A 24009-nucleotide genomic window follows, 5' to 3' on the forward strand; every position below is an offset into this window, starting at 1 on the left:
AAGGAAAGGCTATATCAAAGCAGACCATTTCAAAATGGATAGGCCACTGCATTCGTTTCTGCTATTCACAACATGGCAAATCAGTACTTAAGGCCATTAGGCCACATTCAACCAGAGCAGCAGCCACTTCAGCAGCCTTCCTCAGAGGAGTACCAACCAAGGATATTTTGGAGGCTGCAACTTGGACTTCAGTGCACACTTTTACAAAGCACTACCACTTACCTCTTTGCTCTAAATCCAGAGCAGGCTTTGCCACTGCAGTTCTGTCATAGCCACTCCTAATTCTATTTAGACCCAGCCACCCAACCTCAGCTTTGGGATTCAACCCAAGTGTAATGACTGCAACAGTGAAACACTATGAACATAGTACAGTTGTGTACCTACCATAAATGTAGATGTTAAAGTGTATTCACTGTTGCAGTCTAGATTACCCTCCCACCACCCCCTTTTCATTGCTGGGACTTACCTGTACTTCTCTATTCTATACAACCTATTTGCTTGTAGATGAAGGTAATGTTTGTTACTGCATGTTTTTTTTTTTTTAAGCAGAATTTTTAGCCTACCCTTTTGGGGGCACCTGACATCTGAGGCAAGAAAAACTGAAGAAAATGGCGTCAGCTGCATCTTTTATACCCCTGGCGCACTGACGTCAGGGAAGAGGCGACAGCAACCGACGCCGGACCAGGACTTTGGAATTCAGGCCGACTGCGGGTAGCCTGCCAGCAGGATAACCCAAGTGTAATGACTGCAACAGTGAATACACTCTAACATCTACATTTATGGTATATACACAACTGTACTGTCCTCAACATAGTGTCAGAGGGATACAAATTTTCTTTCCACACTCTACCAAGCCCAAAAGGGTTCCCAGATCTTCCCCCAAACCAGTCGGCAGAGGCCAAAAAAAGTCCCTTTCCCTGCTCTCTGAGGGCAATAGTGCACTTTCCTGCAGAACAGATAGGCCAAGGTTTCTACTCCAGGCTCTTCCTGGTACCCAGAAGAGAGGGCACCTGGCGCCCCATCCTCGATCTATCCATTCTAAACACCTTCCTGGTGATACCAAAATTCAAAATCCTCACCCTCCAGCATCTACTACCTATGCTCTCCAAAGATGATTGGCTAGCCACCCTAGACCTAAAAGAGGCCTACCTACACATCCCACTCATGGAATCATGCATGGAATATCTACGTTTCAGTGCAGGATCATGGCACTTTCAGTTCTCTGCACTTCTTCCCTTTGGCTTATCTACTGCTCCCAGAGTTTTCACAAAATGTCTGGCTCCCGACATTGCTTTTTGCAGGCAAAGAAATATTCAAATTTACCCATACTTGAGTGACTGCCTAATTCAGGCAGACAGGAAAAGCTGCTAAAGCACCTGGCCTTTGTAAAGGACCTACTGACCTCCCGAGGGTACACTGTCAATGAAAAATCCAAACTAGTACCCACCCAAAAAATTAGATTCCTGGGAGCAAGCCTAGACACCGCATCCCAGATGGCATTTCTTACACCAGAATTGCAAACATACTTGACAGCCTATTTCTTTCAGCTAGCCACCAAACCCCAGTTATCTGTAAGGAAAATCCTGCAAGCTCTAGGATTCATGGCTTCTTGCATTCTACTCGTTCCATATGCCAGACTGTATGTGAGGAAACTTCAATGGTACCTAAAAAGTGTCTGGTGTCAACACTCTCAAGACCTGGAAACTCTTATACCAATAATACCGTATGTAAGGAAAGATTTTCTTTGGTGGGCAGCAGCATGCTACCACAACAAGGGATTACCCTTTTCACAACCCTGCGCTGCCCAGACCCTCACCACAGATGCATCAGACTATGCTTGGGGTGCACACCTGGACGGGCAGGTGTATACAGGGCCAATGCAGCCCACATTAAGTACATCTGCACATCAACCAAAAAGAGATGTTAGCTGTCCAGCATGCATTGACAGCTTTCGGACCTCTTCTCTCCCCGGGGGCTCTACTGATCAAAACAGACAGCACCACTTTGATGTGGTATGTCAACAAGCAGGGAGGGACTCACGCCTACCCTCTGTACAAGCTCGCCATGACCCTTTGGCACACAGCCTCAGGCATGCAACTACACTTGTGAGCACAATTCCTGCCAGGCTCGCTAAACTCTCTGGCAGACAACTTGAGCAGAAGTCTTCTGGACCCACACGAGTGGCAGCTAGACCAAAGGACCTTCACCCTTACAACTCAGAAATGGGACACCCTGAAGGTCGACCTCATTGCTTCCCACTCCAACCATCAGCTTAGCAAGTTCTGCACCAGGGAGCCTCACCACAAGGCCTGGAACGTGGATGCTGTATCCTTCCAGTGGGTCAACCTCTGTCTATTCATTTCCACCACTACCTCTCATTACCATGGTATTGTTCAAAATAGGGGAGGAAAAACAGAGGGCAATCCTGATTGCCCCAGACTGGCCACGCCAGCACTGGTGCACACTGCTGCGCAGTCTGTTACCTCTGCCACCATGGCATCTCCCACAGATCCCAACACTCCTGACCCAGAGGGAAGGAGCATTCATGCATCCCCAATTGCAGACCCTCAATCTGGCAGCCTGGCTTATTCCCTGACTATTGTACAAGCTGCCAATCTCAGTAAACGGGTTCTAGATGTTATACTTGAGGCCAGATGTCCTAGCACTAGAAAGCCTTATGCTGACAAATGGAAAAGGTTCTGCGCCTGGATCCAGGCTAAGGGAGCCGATACAGCACAGTCCTCCCTATCTCTCATCCTGGATTACTTAGCTGACTTCCAACACAGTGGTTTATCCTTTTCCTCTATTAAAATTCATGTCTCTGCTATCTCTGCTCATTTCAGCACTGAGCAACCTCTTTTCTCACACCCTCTCATTAAACAGTCCCTAAGAGGGGCTAGCAACTTGACACCACCAAGATGAGCACCTACCCCAGCTTGAGACCTAAACTTTGTGTTGGATAAACTTACCTTGCCCCCCTTTGAACCAGCAGCTTCAGCAGAGTTAGTTTCTCTCATGGTAGACAGCCTTGCTTCTGGCCATCACTTTAGCAAGAATAGTATCTGAGCTACAAGCACTAATGGCTGTATAGCCCTTCATCATTTTCCATGCTGACAGGGTCTCCCTCAGGACTAACCCATCCTTCATGCCAAAAGTGGTGTCCAGTGTGGCTCTCAACCAATCCATTCATTTCTCCACCTTTTTCCCTATCCCACAAAACAAGGGGGGAAGGATACTGCACTCTCTAGCTGTGCACAAACAGCTCAGATTCTGTCTAGACAGGACTAAATCATTTAGAAAGACTGATCAATTGTTAGTCTGCTTTGCTGTAGGAGCAGAGGGCAAAGCCATACCCAAACCATTTCCAAATGGATAGCACACTGCATCCATTTCTGTTACAAGCAACATGGAAAACCTCCCCCTGCCTCCACCCTTTTCTTCAGCTTTGGGAATCAACCCAAATGTGATGACTGCAACAGTGAATACACTCTAACATCTACATTTGTAGTAAGTGTACACAACTGTACTTTCCTGTTAAGGCAAGGTTTCATAGAACTTGTGTCCATGAAAGATCAAGAACATGGTTTTACTTGGGTTATTTCTGGTCTCAAAAAATTAAGGGTCCTGGAGGCCCATCATGGCCTTCTCAAAGCTTGCACACTTTCCTTAGTGCCCCCAAAATTCAAAATGCTCACATTACAGAAACTTCTCACAATGATGGCTTCCCAGGTAGTCATGGTCACACTCAACCTGATGGATGCCTACCTCCACATCTCTATTATGAAAGAATGCAAAGTATATCTTCACTTCCTAGCAGGGAGTACTCACCACCAGTTTTAAGCATCGTTATTTGGCTTGTCTACTTGCTCCCAGAGTTTTCACCAAATAGCTTTAGTAATTGCCTTCTGCTGGACAAAGTCTGTCCACATATACCCCTGTATAGATTATTGCCTCATTCAGACAAGCACTATGGAAGCAGTGAATTCTTTATTTTTAGCTGACCATGGAGTACCTGTCAAATCTGGGATTCTTACTCAGTCTGAAGAGGTCTGACATTTTGTGCACAGGAGAATAATAAAAACTCTGCATATGAGATTTGTTAGGTATAGATTGAAAGGTAAGTATTTAATTCGGCACACAGTGATTGAAGCTGTAAATTCATTTAAGGAACCTAGGTATATGGGTAAATCCAGCTTTAGGTTTTTCTAATCGTAACCAATTAGTTAATAGTTATAGAATTCTAGGTTATGTAAAAAAAGAAAAAATATATAAAGACTAAGAAATCAGAAATGAGATTAGTTACGTATGGAATAACAATATAGAAAGCTTGTAAGAAAACAAGCATAAGTAAATTGGAAGGAGTACAGTGGGAATATACTGAGACTGTACATGGATGTGAACATCTATTATGAAAGACTAAAATATCTGAACTTGTATGGTGTCTCATACAGACATTTAGAGACCTTATTCAGTTATGTAAGACATTTAGAGACAGCTGCCTCTGGAAATTCTTGGGGCTTTTAAAAAGTAGAGAATCAGACACCCTATGTAGAAGACTGTATAGGAATGCAAGGTGTACTAATTGGTTCTCTGAGTGCGTATCTGATGCATATAATGGACTGCCATATTACATTAAAACAGACACTAGTCTAGATATTTTTAGAACAACTTAGGCACTTGTGAGGTTAACTGTTTTTTGTATATTGGCAGGTTAGAAGGGCAGTTATATGTGTGCACGTAATTTGCTGCCGCCTTTAACTAGAATAGTCCTTCGTTGGGCAGTGTTGAACTTCAAAAAGCCTTCCTTCCTTCATCAGGAAAACCTCTTTCTTTCACACAACTTTCAGCTGGTCATGGCACAAGGACAGTTACTACCAAAGAACAACTCCAAACACTGAGAAATTTGCCTCCTGCATCTTAATACTCTTGACCAAACTAATATGTGAGTAAAATCCAATGGTATCTGAAAAGTGATCAGTGCCTGTGCCCAACAACTTTTGCATTTCAAGGCAGCACTGCTTCCCTGTAAGTAAGGAGTGCCTGTGGTGGAGCCCAGGAGTCCCCTTCACTATTCAGGTAAGGACCTAAAGTAACCACACATTTCTGTGATGTCTCTTGGAGTGCTCATTCAGGGGGAAATGATGGTGCAAGGCAGATGTGGACAACCTGTTTGTAAAGAAACATACCAATTTCAAAGAAATGATGGCTGTACACAGAGACCTCATGACATTTAAACAAAAGTGGTCACTTGGCACTTTGGAGAGAACAGACACCACCACAGTGATGTGGTATGTCAAGAAACTGGGATACATGCTACTGCCCCCCCCCCTTCCCCTTGTACTGAATGACCGTACAGCTTTTGGAGATGGCACAGTAATTATTGGCCCAGTACCTCCCAGGAACACACAACTTGGTAGACTGTCTCGGCAAGTCTGTAATAGATAAAAATGAATACTAAAAAGATCAGTTCCACAGACTCGCGTGCAAGTGGAGTGTGCCAGAGGTTGACTTGTTTTCCTCATAAGAAAACGAGCTTTTCAATACATTTTGTTCAAGGGCCCCAATATGCAGGTTCTAGAGGATAGATATCTTCTCCATCCCCTTGTCTTTTCTGTTTTATACTCTGACCCCTCTTCTTCTTGGTGCCTCAAAAGATCAGGGAGGACAGGCTGATAATGTTCTGGATAACACCTGTATGGCCCAGACAGCTGTGGTTCTTCATGCTCCACAACATGGCCAAGGAGGAAACATGAATGCTGCTACTGGTGGCGATGGATTTCCTGCCCCAGAACTGAGGAACCACCATACACCTGCACTTGGTGACAGTGATGCTGGCAGAGTGGATAATATGCTCCTTGTACACTCCAGGTAGCTCTTTGACAAGCACATCTTGTTAATTTTCTGAGGATAAAAGACCCAGCACCAGGAAATCATGCATCTCAATATGGGCAAAGTTCTCTTACTAAAGCCCGTCTAAGGGGGAGTAGCCCTTGCAAACCCAACTGCCTCTAGTCTTATTTTATTTTGCAGAACTCTGTTCTAAAGGACTGACTTTCTCTTTTATTAAAATCGATGCCTCTGCCAATCTGGCTTACCTACACCCATCTTTGTTCTCTTGTCCTACCTTAAAGTAATTTCTTCAAGGGTATGATCCACCTCAAGCTACTAGAAAAGTCCTTACCTCCTCCTGGGACCTGTTTTTTTTAACTAGAAAAACTTAGCCCCCCTGCAAAAAATAAAAAAAAAGTCTGTGCCTCCGCCGACTTCAGGGTAGACAGAAAAATTGCCCTATTGGTGGCTTTCACACCAGTTTGAAGAATATCTGAACTGCAGGCACTCATAGGGAACCTTTTCTAACATTCCATAAATATGGTCTCCCGTATAAACCAATAACTCCTTTATGCCCAAAGTAGTTTCTGAAGTTTCTCCAAGTCAAACTGTTCACTTTCCTGTCTTTCCTAACTTACAGAACAGAGTGGAAAGAGCCCTGCTTTACCTGCATGTCCACAGGCAACTTTGGTTCTATTTGGGAAAAACTCAGAATCATAGGAAATCTGATCAGTTATTTTGTAGTCTTTGCAAAGAGAAGGAAAGCCTGTTCGTAAACAGACTACCTCACGTGATATCTAGCTACATTGTGTTCTGCTACAAGCACCACTGTGAAAGGCTGCCTGATAACATCAAACTCATTCCACCAGGGTTAAAACAGCAACTACTACCTTCCTCAGAGGGTTGCCCACCCATTCCATGTTAAAGGCAGACACTTGATTTGGCCCCAGCTTCCAGGATTAGAGTGGGATTTGCCTCTGGTCTTCAGGATCTCATCTTTTCTCTTTAGTCATTTCCTTCCAACTTTTCTGTAGAGTTGTGGGAATCATCCCAAATGCTGTTGGTTCAACAGTGAAGCATGATGAACATAGTACAACTGTGCATCTACTTACCATAAATGTTGATTAGGTTCATAGGATGATACTAGGCTTTGGCCCAGAGGCCCTTGTAAGTCTAGCCAAGAATTTCACCCACGTTACTCAAAGTCAGCAGCTGTTTCCCCTGTCCAGCAGGGACACAGGTGGCGTCCTGGGGGGTGTATTTTCTGTTTCCCATCCAGTCATCCAGGTTCCTCTTAAAGAAGGTTAGAGAGGTACTCTGCTTGGCATGAAGAGGAAGTCTCTTCCGCAGATGGAGGAGTCTTAGGAACACACATCTGTCCCGAGTGTCATCACTATTCCAGTAATTATTCTTTCTCCCTCCATCCCCTCTCTTGTTTTGTTTAGGTTGGAGTGGGTGCAGCACTGTACCACCCTGTTAAGTTCTTTTTCTCATACCCAGTTAACTTATCCAGAATTTCTTATGGTCCTTCCCTACTGGGGACAGTTTGGGCAGGTTGTCCCTCCTATGTGCAAGGAAAGTGGGGATATGGTCATGTGGGCAAGAGAGAGTTTAACCTCCTGATGGATGAGACGCCATCCACTGGTTTTGGAGGAAGGGATCAGATCTCTGGTATTTGGCCTTGCCAAGTGCTTCCATGACAGGAAATCCCTAAGGTTATTATTGTAACAGTGAAGGCACTCAAAACATCTACATTTATGTTATGGATGTACACATAATGTACTTTCTGTTTAGTCACCAGGAATGCAGTGAAGAAACATGATGTTCATCGTGCATACAGCTGCAGTAATCACAGATGGGTTTTCAGCCGTCAGGTGGTCCCTCGGTCGGCCGAATTCCAAAGTCTTGGTCCAGCGTCGGTTGTCGTCGCTTGCTCTTCTGACGTCAGTAAGGCCAGAGTATATAAGACACAGCCGACACCATGTTCTTAAGTCTTTTTTGCCACGCGGTGCCCGAAGCAGAAGCAGTTCGCAAGTGCCGGTCTGCCAGCTCCTGAATCACAAAAAAATTGGAACCGAAGTCTTCTTTAAAGCTAAGTACCCCGTTGGGGAAACTTTTCTTGCCTCAGACCGATGTCAGAAAAAGTTAATAATTGTATTTCTTGTGGGAAGCAAATACCGCATAAGGATTTCCATTCCCGTTGCATACCTTGTTTGGGCCCAGACCACGACGTCTCGGGCTGTCACTTTTGCGCTACCTTCAATAAACGCACTATCAAGCGTCGGGCGGAGTTCGCCCAACACTACTTTGGTAAAGCTTTTGATTATAAGATGCCGTCGGACACTCCGACTACCGTTTTGTCCAAAAAACGCAAGGAAAAGGACCGACATGTGAGACCCACGGTCCCCGCTGACACCACGCCAAAACAGGCTACACGTGGTCCGGTTCTCAGCGAGACGCCTTTGCAGTCCCTGACTACCGACGACACTCCTTTGGTGGTGTTCTCTGTACCCGAGACTGCTGGGTCCTCGGCCCTTTCCCAGACTACAACCGAAACCCCTGCTAATGTCGAGCCTACTAATGTGGACAGGTCCACCTCCACCCATGGTGTATTTAGGCCCTCATCTTCTTTTTCAATAAAGGCTTTTACTAAATCCAAAGCAGCCAGGCATCCCACGAGGCCTGTTGCACAGGGCCCCTGTCCTGGACCCATGCCTAAGAAACAGATGCTTAAAATGGCTGAGGATTTAATTACTCTTATCAGAGGTTCTCAGCCCCCTCCTGACAAGAGACCCAGAGTGGAGGAAGAATCTCCCTCTTCTGATCAGGGATCCGTTTTATCAGAACATTCTGATGCAGAGGAACACTTACTCCCCTTTTGAGGATTCGGATGCAGAACAGTCCATTCCTTCTGTATCCCCTCCTGAGGATTTTTCTTTTGGGGAAACCTTGCACACTTTGAGGGAACACTTCCATTGGGAAGGCCAAGACTTTTCAGATTCCAAGAAAAGACTTAGGGAATTTCTTTGGTTACCTCAGCACAGACCCCTGGCTATACCCCCTGTTTTGGATGTACTGGATGATGTCTATTTGGAGGCTTGCCTTAACCTTGATTCTCTGCCTCCTGCACCAGTAAAACCTGATAGGTATTAGAGTACCCAGCTCTCACCAATTTCTCTACAAAGGCCATAATGCTGACCCTGAAACCATTTCACAAGGCCCCAAGGGATTAAAGGCCTCCACTGCCAAGAATCCACTCCCTGCAGAAAGGGAATCCAGATCTCTAGAAAGGTGGGGTAAAAAGGTATATACCTCTGCCACCCTAGCCATGAGGGCCTTAAACTGTCAGTTTCATATGATTAAATATCAACAGTATCTGTTGTCACAATTAAAGAACAAAATGTCTCAACCTGAACAACCAGATTTAAGAGTTACAGGATATGATGCATAGTGCGGAGCAAGTGGGTAAACACACCTTACAATGTGGTTATGATGCCCTAGAGGCTTCCAGTAGAGCGGCTGCTACAGGATCAGTCATTCGCAGACATGCCTGGCTTAGGGAACAAAATTTACCTGATCATGTGAAAGCTAAACTTCTTGATGCTACTTTACAAAAGGATGTACTATTTGGTACTAATACTGAGGACATACTACGGAAAATGGAAGAAAAAGCCAAATCTATGCAAACTGTCAAGGCTTTCTTACAGGTCCAACCACCACATTTTAGCAGAAATTGGCCTTCAAAAAACTGGTCCTTTCCAGCCACTGACAAGCCCCAAAGAGGTAGATACAGACGCACAAGGGGCAGAGGGCAATCACAAGGATCATATAGAGGCAGACAATGGCAATCTCCAGCACCAAGAAGTGGTGAAGACAGTGCACAACAATACAGGAAGCAAACCCAATGACTCCCTCATTTCCATGCCAAGCAAGTCTCAGCTGACAGCACCTTTGGGAGGGAAAGTAGCATTATTTGCAAGCAATTGGCATATTGTCACAACAGACAAATGGATACTGGACATTATAAACAGAGGCTACAAATTTCAATTTCACACACTTCCAAAAATGAGAGGCATGCCAAACCTGCCACAAAATCAAAGGGCAGAGGCACAACTGCAAATTTCAAAGCTCTTAAACATGAGAGCTATACAAAAGGTACCTACACACCAACAAGGTCAAGGTTTTTATTCAAGACTTTTTCCTGGTACCAAGAAAAGGAACCGACTGGAGACCCATTTTGGACTTATCCATCCTAAACACATTTCTACTGCTCCAAAATTCAAGATGCTCACATTACAGCAACTTCTTCCCATGCTGGGCAAGGAGTTTTGGCTGGTAACATTGGACCTCAAGGAGGCATACCTGCATGTCCCAATCAGACAAAGCTGCAGAAGATACCTCAGATTTCTTGCAGGTTCGATCCACTATCAATTCTCTGCATTGCCCTTTGGCTTATCTACTGTGCCCAGAGTATTCACAAAGTGCCTGGCATCAGTGATTGCCTACTGCAGACTTCAAGGGATGCAAATTTACCCTTATCTGGACGACTGCCTGATCCAAGCAGACAGCAAACGCATACTACTGGAACATCTGGCATATGTGACATAGTTACTGCTTTCTCTGGGATATACCATCAACAAGGAGAAATCAAGACTAACACCATCTCAGAAAATAACCTTCCTGGGTGCCAACTTGGACACAAACACCCAGATGGCATATCTTACGCCAGAAAAACAAGGGCAACTATCTCAGTACTTCAAAGCACTAACAAAAGGTACCAGGCTTACTGCAAGGAAAATCCTGCAGGCTCTGGGATTCATGGCATCTTGCATTCTTCTAATCCCATGTGCAAAGCTGCATATGAGGAAACTTTAATGGTACCTAAAAAATCTATGGTCTCAACACAGTCACAGTTTGGAAGCAATTATACCATTAATTCCATGTTTGCAAAAGGAATTTCTATGGTGGGCCCAAGCATGTCAAGTAAACACAGGCCTTCCATTCTGCAAGCCTCAAGCAAAACAAGTCATAACCACAGACGCCTCAGATTATGCCTGGGGGGGCGCACATGAAGGACAGGTGCATTCAGGGCAGATGGTCCCAAAAGGAAAAGCACCTTCACATCAATCAAAAAGAAATGCTAGCAGTAATAAATGCAATTACAGCTTTCAAGGACTTCCTGCATCCAGGACAATTACTGATAAGAACAGACAACACCACAGTAATGTGGTACATAAACAAACAAGGAGGAACACATTCATACCCTTTGTGCAGACTAGCCATGACTCTTTGGAACTTGGCTCTGGAAAGACAAATCGAACTTCAAGCGCAGTACTTGCCAGGACTGGAAAACACACTGGCAGAGACACTAAGCAGAAATATGACGGATCCACACGAATGGAAGTTACATCCTCAGGTGTTTACAGAGATAATCCAAGCGTGGGGGAGGCCAGACATAGATCTTTTTGCCTCCCACAGGAACCATCAACTGAAAACGTTTTGTTCAAGGACCTTTCATCCAAAGGCCTGGAAAGTGGACTCCTTTTCATTCAGTTGGACAGCATGGACAGTTTATGCATTCCCACCTCTGCCCCTTCTGCCCAAGGTGCTTTTGAAAGCAAGAACAGACAAACCGAGGATGATACTGATTGCTCCAGATTGGCCAAGGCAACACTGTTATCCACTCCTGAGGAGCCTAACACATACCCCTCCCTGGTCCCTGCCTCTGATGCCTCTTCTACTGACTCAGAACAGCTACAAAACTCTTCACAGTCAGCTGAATACACTCAACCTCGCTGCATGGAAAATTCCTTGACACCACAACAGTCCCTACTCTCCAAGGAGGTGCAGGATGTCATTTTGGAGGCCAGAAGACCATCTACTAGAAAAGCTTACTCTGCAAAATGGAAGCGGTTTTGCTGTTGGAATGAGAAAAGAGGCCAGGACCCTAGAAAATTGAACTTGCCTCAGGTTTTACAGTACCTAGCTGAACTGCTGAACAGTGGACTTTCATTTTCTTCCATAAAAATACATGCCTCAGCCATTTCTGCAGAATTCAACACGGATCCTCCTTTATTCTCACCCACTCTTACGACAGTTCCTCAGAGGGGCTAAGAATATAAGACCTCCAAGAAACAAACCAATACCAGCCTGGGACCTTAGTTACATACTAGAAAAATTAACATTGCCTCCCTTCGAACCTGCTGCCTCAACAGATCTACAACATTTGTCCTGGAAAACAGCTTTCCTTCTGGCCATCACTTCAGCTCGTAGGGTTTCTGAACTACAGGCCCTCATGGGGGTGCAGCCCTTCCTCATCTTCCATCAGGACAGGGTTTCCCTTCGTACCAATCCATCTTTTATGCCAAAAGTGGTATCCAGGGTAGCCTTAAATCAAGCCATACACCTACCTACCTTTTATCCTAACCCTCAAAACAAAGGGGAGAGGCTGCTTCACACTTTAGACATCCATAGGCAGCTACGTTATTATTTGGACAGAACAAAGTCCTTCAGGAAATCAGAACAACTTTTTGTGTCCTATGCCGTAGGGGCTCAAGGGAAACCAGTTACCAAACAGACCATTTCCAAGTGGATTGGCCACTGCATACGGTTTTGTTATTCCTATCATGGGAAATCTGTCCCTACTGGTATCAGATCTCACTCCACCAGGGCCACAGCCACCTCTACAGCCTTCCTCAGAGGCGTTCCTACTAAGGATATTTTGGAGGCAGCCACTTGGAATTCTGTACATACCTTCACAAAACACTACCACCTACCCTTATATTCCAGAACAAGAGCAGGCTTTGCCACTGCTGTTTTGCAGGGCATTCTGGCTCAACCCATTTCCTCATAGTACCTACCACCCTATGCATAGCTTTGGGACTCTACCCATCTGTGATTACTGCAGCTGTATGCACGATGAACATAGTACAGTTTTGTACCTACCATAAATGTAGATGTTAGAGTGCTAATACAGCTGCAGTACAGGTTTCCCTCCCTCCTTCCCCACTTGGTAAAGGCATGGGGCCTAACAACCTCTTCATACCACCTGACTGGGTTATCCTGCTATGTTTTATTTGCTTGCTTACACTGAATTTGCATTGCATTGCATTGCTTGCATATGTAGATAAGCCTCATTTATGTATTGCCTTCCTTTTGGGGGCACCTGACATCTGGGGCAAGAAAGACTGAAGAACATGGCGTCGGCTGTGTCTTATATACTCTGGCCTTACTGACGTCAGAAGAGTAAGCTACGACAACCGACGCCGGACCAAGACTTTGGAATTCGGCCGACCGAGGGACCGCCTGACGGCTGAAAACCCATCTGTGATTACTGCAGCTGTATTAGCACTCGATCATCTACATTTACGGTAGGTACAAAACTGTACTTTCTTTAGTTTCGGACTTTCTTTGGAACATATTTTTTTTTTCTTGAAATGTTTTTCTTCAGAAAGATACTCCTGTTGCTGTTTAGCCAGCAGGATGTACTGTATAGTTCAAAGAGTGGACAAAGTGGGGTATTCCTTATTGCTTTCAAGAATTCTGACCATGTCATCACTTGGAAGCTGTAGTCTTGGTTTCAAAGTTTAAAACTAATTTTTACTTTGATGTTCTGCTTTAAAAAAAATTCTGGCTTGCAGTTTAGTCATTTGAAGACCTTAAGGATGGTAGATTTATGTTATTTTACGACTGCACAGTCCATACGTCTCATTTCTTTCAAGAAGTCTCCATATCTTTTCTTGCTCAGAAGCTGACAGACATATCCATAGATTTACATCTCGCATGGGTCTTTTACTAACTTGACATTTCTTTGTCGTTCACAAATATTTTGAGATACTACCATTGTATGCTGGTAGTAACAGTGGTCCATTCTAATGTTCCTGCCAGGTCTGTGTACTTTTCTCACTGTGCATTTCTTACAGGGTAGGTGAGGAAGCCTGAGAGTTGAAAAAGCTAATCTAGAGCCAAGCCAAGAGTCTGGCTTGGCTTTTAAAGCACATTGAGTCGAGCTGGCACTGAAAACAGCACTTGAGCCCAAGACTGTCTGCATTTTTCTGTGTATTATACACACACACATGCTTTGTGTCCAAAACCGACTTGATGAGCAGTTGCTTCCATACAAAGCCATACCCCCCCCCCAAAAAAAAAAAACTTTATGCTTCTGTTCTGTTTGATTGTGAAGAAAGTGAAACATAGTAATGACCACAGTAGTAAAGTATTTTAATTTGCTCACAGGCTCACTTTCTTGGACACACGGTACATCAGTTGACATTCAGCAATGTTAGTACAAATGTCCAGCATTTGTCCACATTGCCTGCCTCCCACCCAAAAAATGTCCACTTTGTGTACCACTGATGTCAGCTTGTGAGGGCGGTGAACAGATTTCAAAACCTCTTAGCCCAACAGAGAAAGCCAAAAAATTAGTGGGGGAACAAAGACCCAAATTTAGGTAGTCTTTGAACATTGCTCCTATGTACTTTAAAAGCTGCTAGAATGACAAACTGTACATTGACTTACATTTTTTGAAGGATATTAAGTCTGAAACACAAATGTCTTCCTTTAGAAACTGCAGTCCTCAAAGAATTTCCAGAAAATGCATTTTTTTATGAGGAGCAAACCAAAAATGATGTACAGTTAGGACATTTTGGGAAGTCAGGGCAGTTAGAAGGTATGGATAAAAGGATGGCCAAAGATAAGTTGTTTCACATGCATATGGATGTCCCCCACCCACAGTAGACCATATTATTGGCCATTTCATTCCCTTTTGCACTTGCACAGATCACCTCTTAACTTCCTTGATTCATCGCAGCAGTAATGGCTGCCATATTATATTTTTCTTTATCATTCACTGCATTCTGAACACTGCAGACTAATAGCTGTAACTTGCTTTAAAAATGAATCCATCAGTTCTGTGCATTATTCTCAGCCTTTATTGCCCAACACGATGGAAACTAGAATTGGAAGGAAACAAATATGCCAAGTGGCAGAACAATTAACACCAACTTCAGGTAAAATCACTACATGTTATCTCGGTCCCAAAAGAAAAAATTACTCCGGCTTTCCCCCTCATCTTGAGCCAACTCCTTTCTTGCAGTAGAATAAACAGAGGTGGCCATCTTTGAGCAGCGTAGGAAGAGTATCAAACCACATGCTGCTTCAAAAGATAATAGTGTCAACCACCATTAAAATGAGCAGATTGACACTTCTGCATTTGAAATGACTGCTGCTCTGCTTAAGTGATGCTGCTGCCCCCACTGCATTGTTAGCCAGCCACAGTGCTTATCTGAAAGACTGGACTAAGGCTAACTGCATAGCTTCCAAGTCCAGTCTCAATAACATACCTAAAAATGTCAGTGGCATGTCTCACTAACTTGGTGGAACATAAGCTTAAGCTAGACTTGTACTCAGGCTTGGCCTTAGCTTGGGCTAACTGTGGCTTACCCTTCCATGTTAGTGTCCTATTTATAACTTTATAAAAACAACTTTTTTTGCACCAGAATGATTTATTCCAAAGCAACCTCTTTAAATTCTTAGAATTTATCTTCTGCCTGTAGCCACAATTTCCTTTTTCTTAGATATTTCATTTGGTCTCTTGTCTAATGATCTCTTTTCCATAGGCCCATTGAAGTTTATGGGCTTTAGCTGTGTGGATGTTTTCCTTTCTTTTGCTGTTCTGATGTACACTCTGTTGTGTGGATGTGGCATGCACACTTTTGTACCTACCACACCTTCCTGTTCAAAACAGGTCTATGGTGAAATTTGTAAGAAGTCATGACTCATTGATAATGATAAGAAAGGGGCACGCAGTATTTTATTTATAAAGCATTTGCATAGGTTGTTATACAGCTATGGAGATGTAAAGATCAAATAACAGTCAAATTATAAGCAGGACTGTGAAATAATTCATATCGTCTAAGGCACAGTTTACTCTACTTAAGCTAAAAAAGTGCATATAGTGAGGTAATTGTTCTGATGGTCTGCCACATACCAGAGACTTGTCTGTCATCCATTAATTTCTGTGAAACAGTTTCTGAATACAGAATATCATTTTACATGATCCTTGCAATATTTTTTTTCTTTGCCATGTGGTTAGTAGGCATATGAAATCTATGGAGTGGTTTAGATTAAAGAAATTAAATAGGGGTCAGATAGCCCATATTTGACAATCAGGTGACCTTGTATGTAATCAGGGCCCACAAATGAAGTTTTGTTGGCTTTTGAGAGGGACGAGAGACTTCTAAACTTAATACCCAGTAAAGACGGCCTTTGACTGTGGAATCTCTGAAATAGTTGTAACTGTGAGTGGAGTAAAATTTGCATTAAATTTGTTAGCTAGTAGATCAGCTGTTTTCTTTTGGTCAGTGTGGACTAAATCTGAACTTTGTCATAGCTAATTGCATGCAATTTTATTTTTAATGTGTATTTTAAGTTCATATTCCGTTTTGAGCTTCTGAATGGTACCTTTCATTTCTGTAGTAGTTTGCTTAGGTGTGCTTTTATGGTAAGTAGAATCAGACATCTTATAATAATGTAATGTCTGTCTTTTGTTTTATAGCTTGCTTATACTGTTTTAACTTTCTGATATTTGGTGCAGGAAGGGAGTTGCCTTGTTAAAAAAATGATACAAGTGGGAGCAGAAATCGGAGTATAAAAGTCTTGTAGAGGAGAAATACAACAAAATATATTTAGACTGTATAGTAATTGAAGTTTTTTTTTCTGAGAAGTAATCACCCAAGGAGGTATTAATAGAAAAAGTATGACCAGTTTTAAAGGTCAGGATTACTGATTTATAGTCTGCTTTAATGAAGGAAGCTTATATGCAATGCAGTGTTAAAAGTGCCCATATATGTGAAGATAGAATCAAGGGTATTTGGACCCCTGACAGGTTGGTTAACTGTTTATACAAGTGCAAGGACATTTTCATTTGTAATGTCAAGGAACCACTTTGCTTGACATCCTTTGGCAGTGTAGGTCGGCCATTTTGTTGACAGATGCTCAGTCCCTCAGTAGAAATGTGTTAATGTTGGATGCATAGATGTACAGGAAGCTAAAAGGTATAACACACAAATCATAATAACTTTTCCTTAATGGTATTAAGTGATGCAGTAGATCAGGGTCCTGTTCACTTGCTTATGTTGTCTCATGAGTTACTGCCTTGTGTACTGCTGGCTTGGGTCAGTCTTCCATAAAAGCACATACGTTTTCTTATGTACTTATTCATCTAAGTTTAGCTCTGCATTTCTGTGAAAAATGGTTCTTAAAGTAGAACCTTTATTCTCAGTCCTCTAATATATGCTGCACTCTGGGCTTCCATTAGTTTAATTTACCAATACCCGCTGTACTCTAGTTAAGTTTGTAACTGGAAAACTGACTCATTCTAAGCCTGCTGTGTAGTGGACTAGTTTGTAACTGGAAAACTGTCTCATTCTAAGCCTGCTGTGTAGTGGACTTTAATTTCTTAGTGAACACATTCACCTTAGGTGGAAAGATTTCTGAACCTTGGATTTAATGTGTGAAGAGACCATATTCATGCTCCTGCAGGAATGCAGTTTGTAAGAGAAAATTATCATGTTTATGGCAAAAGTGGTTTTGGAACATTTTTGAACTTATCTGTGAAATTGTCTCTTCCCTTGAAAAGAACAAAGACAACATTTTTGCATAATGTCATGTGCACAGACTGTAGTGGTATTGCATCAAAAGGGCTGTGCTATTGAGACAGTTTGCATAAGGTAGAGAGTGCATCATTTACCAGCCCAGACCTTTTCAGTGTTGTCTGTATTATATTTTGTGTTTGTTATTGTGCAACATTCACTGCAAATGTTAGGGCTCAGCTCAACATTTGGTCAACTATCATTAAAAAATATGCTAAGAGTATTAATGAATCTGCTACTTGAAAGTCCATTCAGACATTTAAAAATGGCTGTAATTTCTAGATGGAGTAGTATTTACTCTTGTTGCCTTGCAGTAATTGCTGCAGACTGTATTGCTCTTGCTGGTAGTTGACATGTACATTGTTTGGTACACTACCTTTAATATACATTATTTAGCAGTGGTCAGTGATGTGCACGTATGTGAGAATACTGACCATAAGAGTGCATTTTACTTTTATATTTTTGTTTTCCCAAATTAAGTTGCAGTATTCTAACAAAACATTTATGTAACAGTATAAAAATCCTGAAACAAAAAAAGGTAATTACAGTAATATTAAAACAATAAAAAGTAACCATTTACAAAGGTTTCTAATCATCTGGAAAGAAGCAAATGCAATCACGGTAAATTATATCGGTTCAGTTAAAAATGTCGTCCATTTTCTCCAAGGTTTCCATTACTATTAACTAAGAGTTCTGGAATGATGTAATTTTGTTGGTTCTTTTTTAGTATATTCAAGTCCATTTGACCAACAGCCTTAGTGAGATTTTTGAATTCTTTAAATGAAGGAGAAGCTTATTTTTTTCCAGTTGATGTTAATCTTTCTGGCTATAATGAGTCCATAATATTGATGGTCTATTTCTTGAAACAATGTTGGGTATAGGAGAGTTAAACCCCACCAATGATTTAGTTAATTTAAAATTGTCATTAAATATAGTCTGAAAGAGTTTATATTATTCCAATAGGATTTTAGTTTTATACAATCATAGAAAGCATGTTCCAATAAGAGTACATTTTCAAGTAATGGTGTCATTGTTACAAGACAGGATGTCTTTGTTTCTTGTGGCCCTGAATATAGGTTTGTTTTGATTCTCCAAATGTATTAAAAAAAAAAAAAAAAAGTTGCAAGCTTTTCAAGCTTTTCTGAGGTATTGCAGAGGGTTCATTCATAATGTATAGTGTTTTGCTTTCCTTTAGCAGGTGGTTGGAGATTACTGCAACATTTTATTGACATTCATTTCCATTTATCTTAGCTGGCATTGCAATAGGTTGGCTCAAGCTTTCAGGACTGCTTGCAGCATTCCTAAGGGGAAATTGTTTGCTTACTGACCCTTTTTGCCATTTTGTGTGCATCAGAGTACAGTTCTGAAATACGATGTCACTGATAGCAGGGCACCACTAGTAGCCACAGGATGAGCCTGTATCTGTAGTGACGTTCAAAATAAGTTTTGAACAAAGGACCGATACTTGCTTCAGCTATTCCCAGCCACGCTATAATTTTTTAATATCCGTTGTCCTTTAGCTTACATATACTATTACATAGAATATATTTGTGAATCTGGGATAGTTGTCTTGTACTTAAACCTTATGCAGCTGTCACCCATGGCAAGTTTTTGAGCAAATTTTCTTTTCTAAGCACAAGTTGGATAGCATGAAACACAAGCAGAGGATTTTGGGCATCCTATGATTGCACATTGACTTCAATTGAAAAAAAATTTCCTTGCAGGAAGGGATAGAGCATTGTCGTCGTTTTATTTCTTGAGGTATTTTCTAAAAGGTGTAATTACCTTGAAAACCACAAGAATTTGGCACTTGCTTTTTTCATTTTTTTTCAAAAAGGTAAAAAGGCTATGTTTTTAATATGAACATTTTTTATTCCTATTATATGTATGAAAACTTGTGCCTAAAAGAGTTTACATAGTTGGTTTATGTGAATGTTTGTACAAAAGCTGTAAAGGGTATTTGAAATTATACTTAACAAAAGTTTACTTTTTATATCTGAAATTTGTGATTACTGCTCATAAAACATGTACATTCTGCTGACTGTTTTTAGGGAAATGACTTGGAAGTGACCATTATGATGATTGTGGAAGCTCTTTGTGAGTTGAACTGTCCTGAAGCCATACAGGGAGTAGCAGTCTGGTCTTGTGCAGTAGCTGGAAAGAGTCTAACTTGGGTGAATTCAGTTGCACAGCATGCAGACGGAAGGTATGGAAGAATAGCTTATTCTCTCTGCCTGTAAATTGGAGTATGGTTAAAAATTCAGTTGGTGGGGGGAGTCATTTTGCATATCCTCCGTTTGGTACTTGTAATGCTTTCATGTTGGTGCGTGTTCTTACCAAGACCATGGACTCCTTTGCATTTGAACATTAATTTTTAAATCACATGAAATTAGTTAATATAAATACCAGTCCATTAAGTCTGTATTCAGAAGCTCTTAATAGATTGCTTGGAACAACCCATTCATAATTTTTGAGAGATTAGAGGTAGTAGTTAGAATGACTAGCTTGCAAGCATAAAACATAAGTAGTAGAAATATTTTGTGTGCATATTTTGGTTCACTAAATGTATTCTTTGACCACAGCTTTGAATTTCTGAACCTTGAATTTGTTTTGTTTTTATTTATTTATTTTCTTGCTTTTGTTGACCAGGAAAGTCCACTGGGCTGAAATGAGCCCATTTTCAGTGGAAGCCCGGGGTAAAAAAGCTCAATAACATAATACAAGACAGTAGAGTTAGTTAAACCAGAGTTTCAAAAAAATGATAAACATGTTTGTAACTTGTATACAGTCATAAGAAATGCTTGGAACTTAAGTTATGAAATCAACATGGTTTCATGTCCAATGTCTAAAGTGTGTAACATGGAAGACGTATGCTATACATGTATATAGTACAATTTTTGACAGACTCAACAGATTGGCTTATATAGTATGCATAAACAAGTATACGTAGCTACTCTGTTTTTCATATAACGTTGTTAGGCTAAGTAAGGTGTTGGAAAGCTTTTAAGGGTGACAGTTAAGAGGGAAAAATGAGTATAGAGCTAGAAGGGTCATTAATGAAATCAGGTTAATGAGGAACTGGAGATAGTACATGGTCAGAGTAATTTAGAGGAAAGATGTTAGAGAATTTTTGAATAAGGAGGTACTATTAATGTTTTGGAGAAGTGATGGAAGAGCATTCCAGAGTTTGGCTACAGTGAAAGAGTAGAGATACTGACCTACAGGGAGTTTTGGTCTATTTACTTGGATAAGAGATTGATTTTCAGATTTGAGATGCCAGTTTGGCTGATAGTTAGAAGGGAGGTGATGGCTGGACATTCTAGAGGTTTGTGTATAATTTTGTTTGCTGTAGATACTTGAGTGTATGTAAGGTGTTGTGGGAGTTAAAGCCAGTTCAAGGATTGTAAATATTAGCAGTGATGGGAAGAGTATTTTGCAGAGGTCACAAACTTAGCAATTTTGTTGTAGCAGGTGTTCATCTTAGTCTTTAGGCAGGAATGGATGTTTGTAAGAATGGGGGCACCATAGAGAAGAGAGGGTAGGAGAAAGGTTTGGGCTAGTATTTTTCTAGTAGAGTAATTTAGTAAGTGTTTGTCTGTACAGGGTACCAAGCTTTTGGTGTGTTCTTTTGATATTGTGGATGTGTTGGTCGAATGTTAAATTATCATCTACAATAATGCCGAGTAACTTGGTGTGGGGGACTACTATGGCAGTTTTGTTGGATGAATAGATGGTAAAGTTAGATTTATTAAGTGATATTTTGGGGGGTGTAAAGATCAAGAGTTTGGTTTTGTTGGGATTACGACAAGATGGTTATTTGTCATTCAAAGTTCAGTAGTAGAGAAAGTGTTTTGGGTCATGGTAAGAAGTTCTCTTTCTTAGGTGCCGGTGCAGATAATATAGAATCATCTGCATAGTGTACTACTGATCCATGAGTAATAGCAGAATGAAAGTCATTTATGAAAAGACTGAAAAGAAGGGGTCCCAAGATTGATCCTTGGGGAATTCATGTGTTGGTGTTGAGAAATGGTGAAAGGGAGTGAAGCCATTTGGTAGATAGTTGTCTGTTAGTAAGACAGTTGGTGAACCAGTCAAGAGTGGAAGTGGACATGTCTAGGTGTGAGAGCTTAGAAAGGAGGAGAGAATGGGAGATGGTGTCAAAGGTCTTAGATCAAGGAAGAGTGCAGAGATGAGTTTGCCATCATTACGGCTGAGGTTGACTATTCAGGAAGGTTAGGAGAGCAGTTAAAGTGCTGTGTTCAGGTCGAAAGCCATGCTGGGTGATGGAAAGAAGCTGGATTTGGAGTAGATAATTCATAAGTTTGGGTTTGGATGCATTTTTCCATTATTTTGGAGATGGGGGGGTAGAATGGCAATACAGTGGAAATTAAGAGATTTCTGTGTTGTGGCTGCTTTTATGTAAGGGAATTATGTAGGCTTTTTTCCAGAGGGAGGGTATGTAGGATTCTTGAATGGATCTGTTTTGAGAATACTGATTGGGTAGCTGATACATCTAGCTGACATTTGTAGGTACTCAGAAGGTAGGTTGTCTGGGGTAGTACTACCAGGTTTGAGTTTTAGTAAGAGCTTGGTTATAGTTGGAATAGAGAAAGTAAAAGGTTGGGGAAAAGAGTTAATACATGAGGAATGAGTTGTGGGGTTATGATTAGTTTGAGGAAAGGTGGCAAGCCATTTTGGATATAGTCTCTATGAAGTAGGAATTGAAGAATGAAGCAATTTCAGCAGGGGTTTTGTCAGGATTTGGACAAGGGTTGTTTTTGGTGCCATGATTTAGAGTAGCGACTGAGTTCCAAAATCATTTAGGGTTATGGTTACAACTGTTTTGCAGGTGGAGGTAGTATTGTTTTTTGTCTTTGATGATTAGACATTTGACCTGGTTGCGGAGCTGTTTGAAGAGCTGGATTTTGATGGGGCTTTTGTTTTTCTGCCATTTTTTCCATGCTTTATCTCTTGTAGTCATAAGTTGTTTGGTTTCTTTAGAAAGCCAGATTGCATGATTTGTTTTTATTCTTTTGTTTCGAAGGGGGGGGGGGGACATTCTATTGAGGATGTTTAGGAATGTTAAATTGAATAATTCAACAGCTTTGTTCAGGGGTAGGAATTTGAGTACTCCAGTTTATTTTAAGTGCATCATTGAAGTTTGTTGGGTTGAAGTTAGCTAGCTTTTTGTTAGGTCTGTATTGGTGATGAGTTAAGGTATTGGAGTTGTTGCGTATTACGTAGACAGGCTGATAGTCACTGATAATGCAGGGGAGAAATGTTCTTCTTGTTTCACTGTTGCAGTCATCACACCTGGGTTATCCTGCCAGGGGTAGCCCTCAGTCGGCTCGAGTACCAGAGGGCTTAGCATGTCTGTGTCAGTTGCTATCGCTCCAGGACTGACGTCAGGTCGTCAGTGGTATAAAATCAGACAGTTGATGCCAGTACATCAGTCTTTCTTGCCGAGGAGCCCAAAGCGGAAGCAGTTAGAGTGCCGGTCGGTTGCTACCTGAGTTTAGTTTCCGAATTGAATTTGAAGTTTTCTAAAGCGAAGTACCTCGTTGGGGATCCTTTTTTCTTGCTCTAACCGATGTCAGAAAAAGTAAATAATTGTTTTGCCTGTGAAAAGCAAATACCTCACTGAGACTTCCATTCTTACTGCATCATCTGTTTAGGCCCAGACCATGACGTACCTCTGTTGCTTTTGTGCGTTGTTCAATGCTAGAACTAAATGTACCGGGCCCTTATTGTAAGTAAATATTTTCGCTCTTGGTCCCCGTATTCCGATATGGCTTTGGTAAGCCATCCAACAGCTCTTCCGAACAAACGTAAGGAATAAAGACAGACCGTACAGGGCCAAAACTGCTGACAGTGCTTCCATTAAGCTAGTCGTCAGTTCTCCTGTCCTCAGTGAGGTGCTTTCACTGCCCCTGATGACCGCTTCTGTGGATTCGCAGGCCGCTACAGAGACCCGTTCGGAGTCCGGTATGCCACGAGCCTCTTTGACTAAGGATCCTGCAGATGTCTACTTTGGATGGGTCCGGAGCTGCTGAGCAGGCACCAGCTTCCGAGGAAGTTCTTCGCACTGATACTCGACGGAGACTACTTCATTCGTGTCTTCAGTTCTTTCTAAAACTACTGAGTTTCTAAGGCCCAGGGTACGAACTGCGCCTGAAAAAAAACTACCTAAGCGCATGCACCTGCTTCCATGCCTCAATCTCAAATGCTTAAAATAGTGGCAGATCTTATCATGCTTATTGGGGGAAGCCAGACTACCCCTTCCAAAAGAGAGACTTGTCCCCAACAGTTTTATATGACCAGGAGTCCGATGAGACTGAGGTTTCTGAATATGGAGACATGCAACCCCTATCTGTTTATGAGGATTCAGATGCAGAGAGAGGAATCCATTCCTTCTGCCTCTCCTCCAGAGGATTTTTCATTTGGTGAAACCCTACATACTTTTAGGGAGCATTTCCAATGGGAATGTCAGGACTATCCTAAGTCTAAAAAGAGACTCTGGGAATTCTTA

General features: G+C 41.9%; 1 protein-coding gene across 1 annotated transcript in view; it reads left to right on the forward strand.

Annotated features, from left to right (window-relative positions):
* The window catches only part of LOC122817306 (serine/threonine-protein kinase SMG1-like), a gene marked incomplete in the record, with an annotated part of 2898779 nt that overhangs the window by 1054367 nt on the left and 1820403 nt on the right, over positions 1 to 24009 (forward strand). The window contains 1 exon segment of the mRNA XM_044090530.1: positions 19532 to 19686. Within this exon segment, the coding sequence (XP_043946465.1) occupies positions 19532 to 19686 (155 nt within the window).

The sequence above is a fragment of the Protopterus annectens genome, chromosome 12.part0 (assembly GCF_019279795.1).
Source record: "Protopterus annectens isolate FY-2018-M chromosome 12.part0, PAN1.0, whole genome shotgun sequence".
NCBI lineage: Eukaryota > Metazoa > Chordata > Ceratodontiformes > Protopteridae > Protopterus > Protopterus annectens.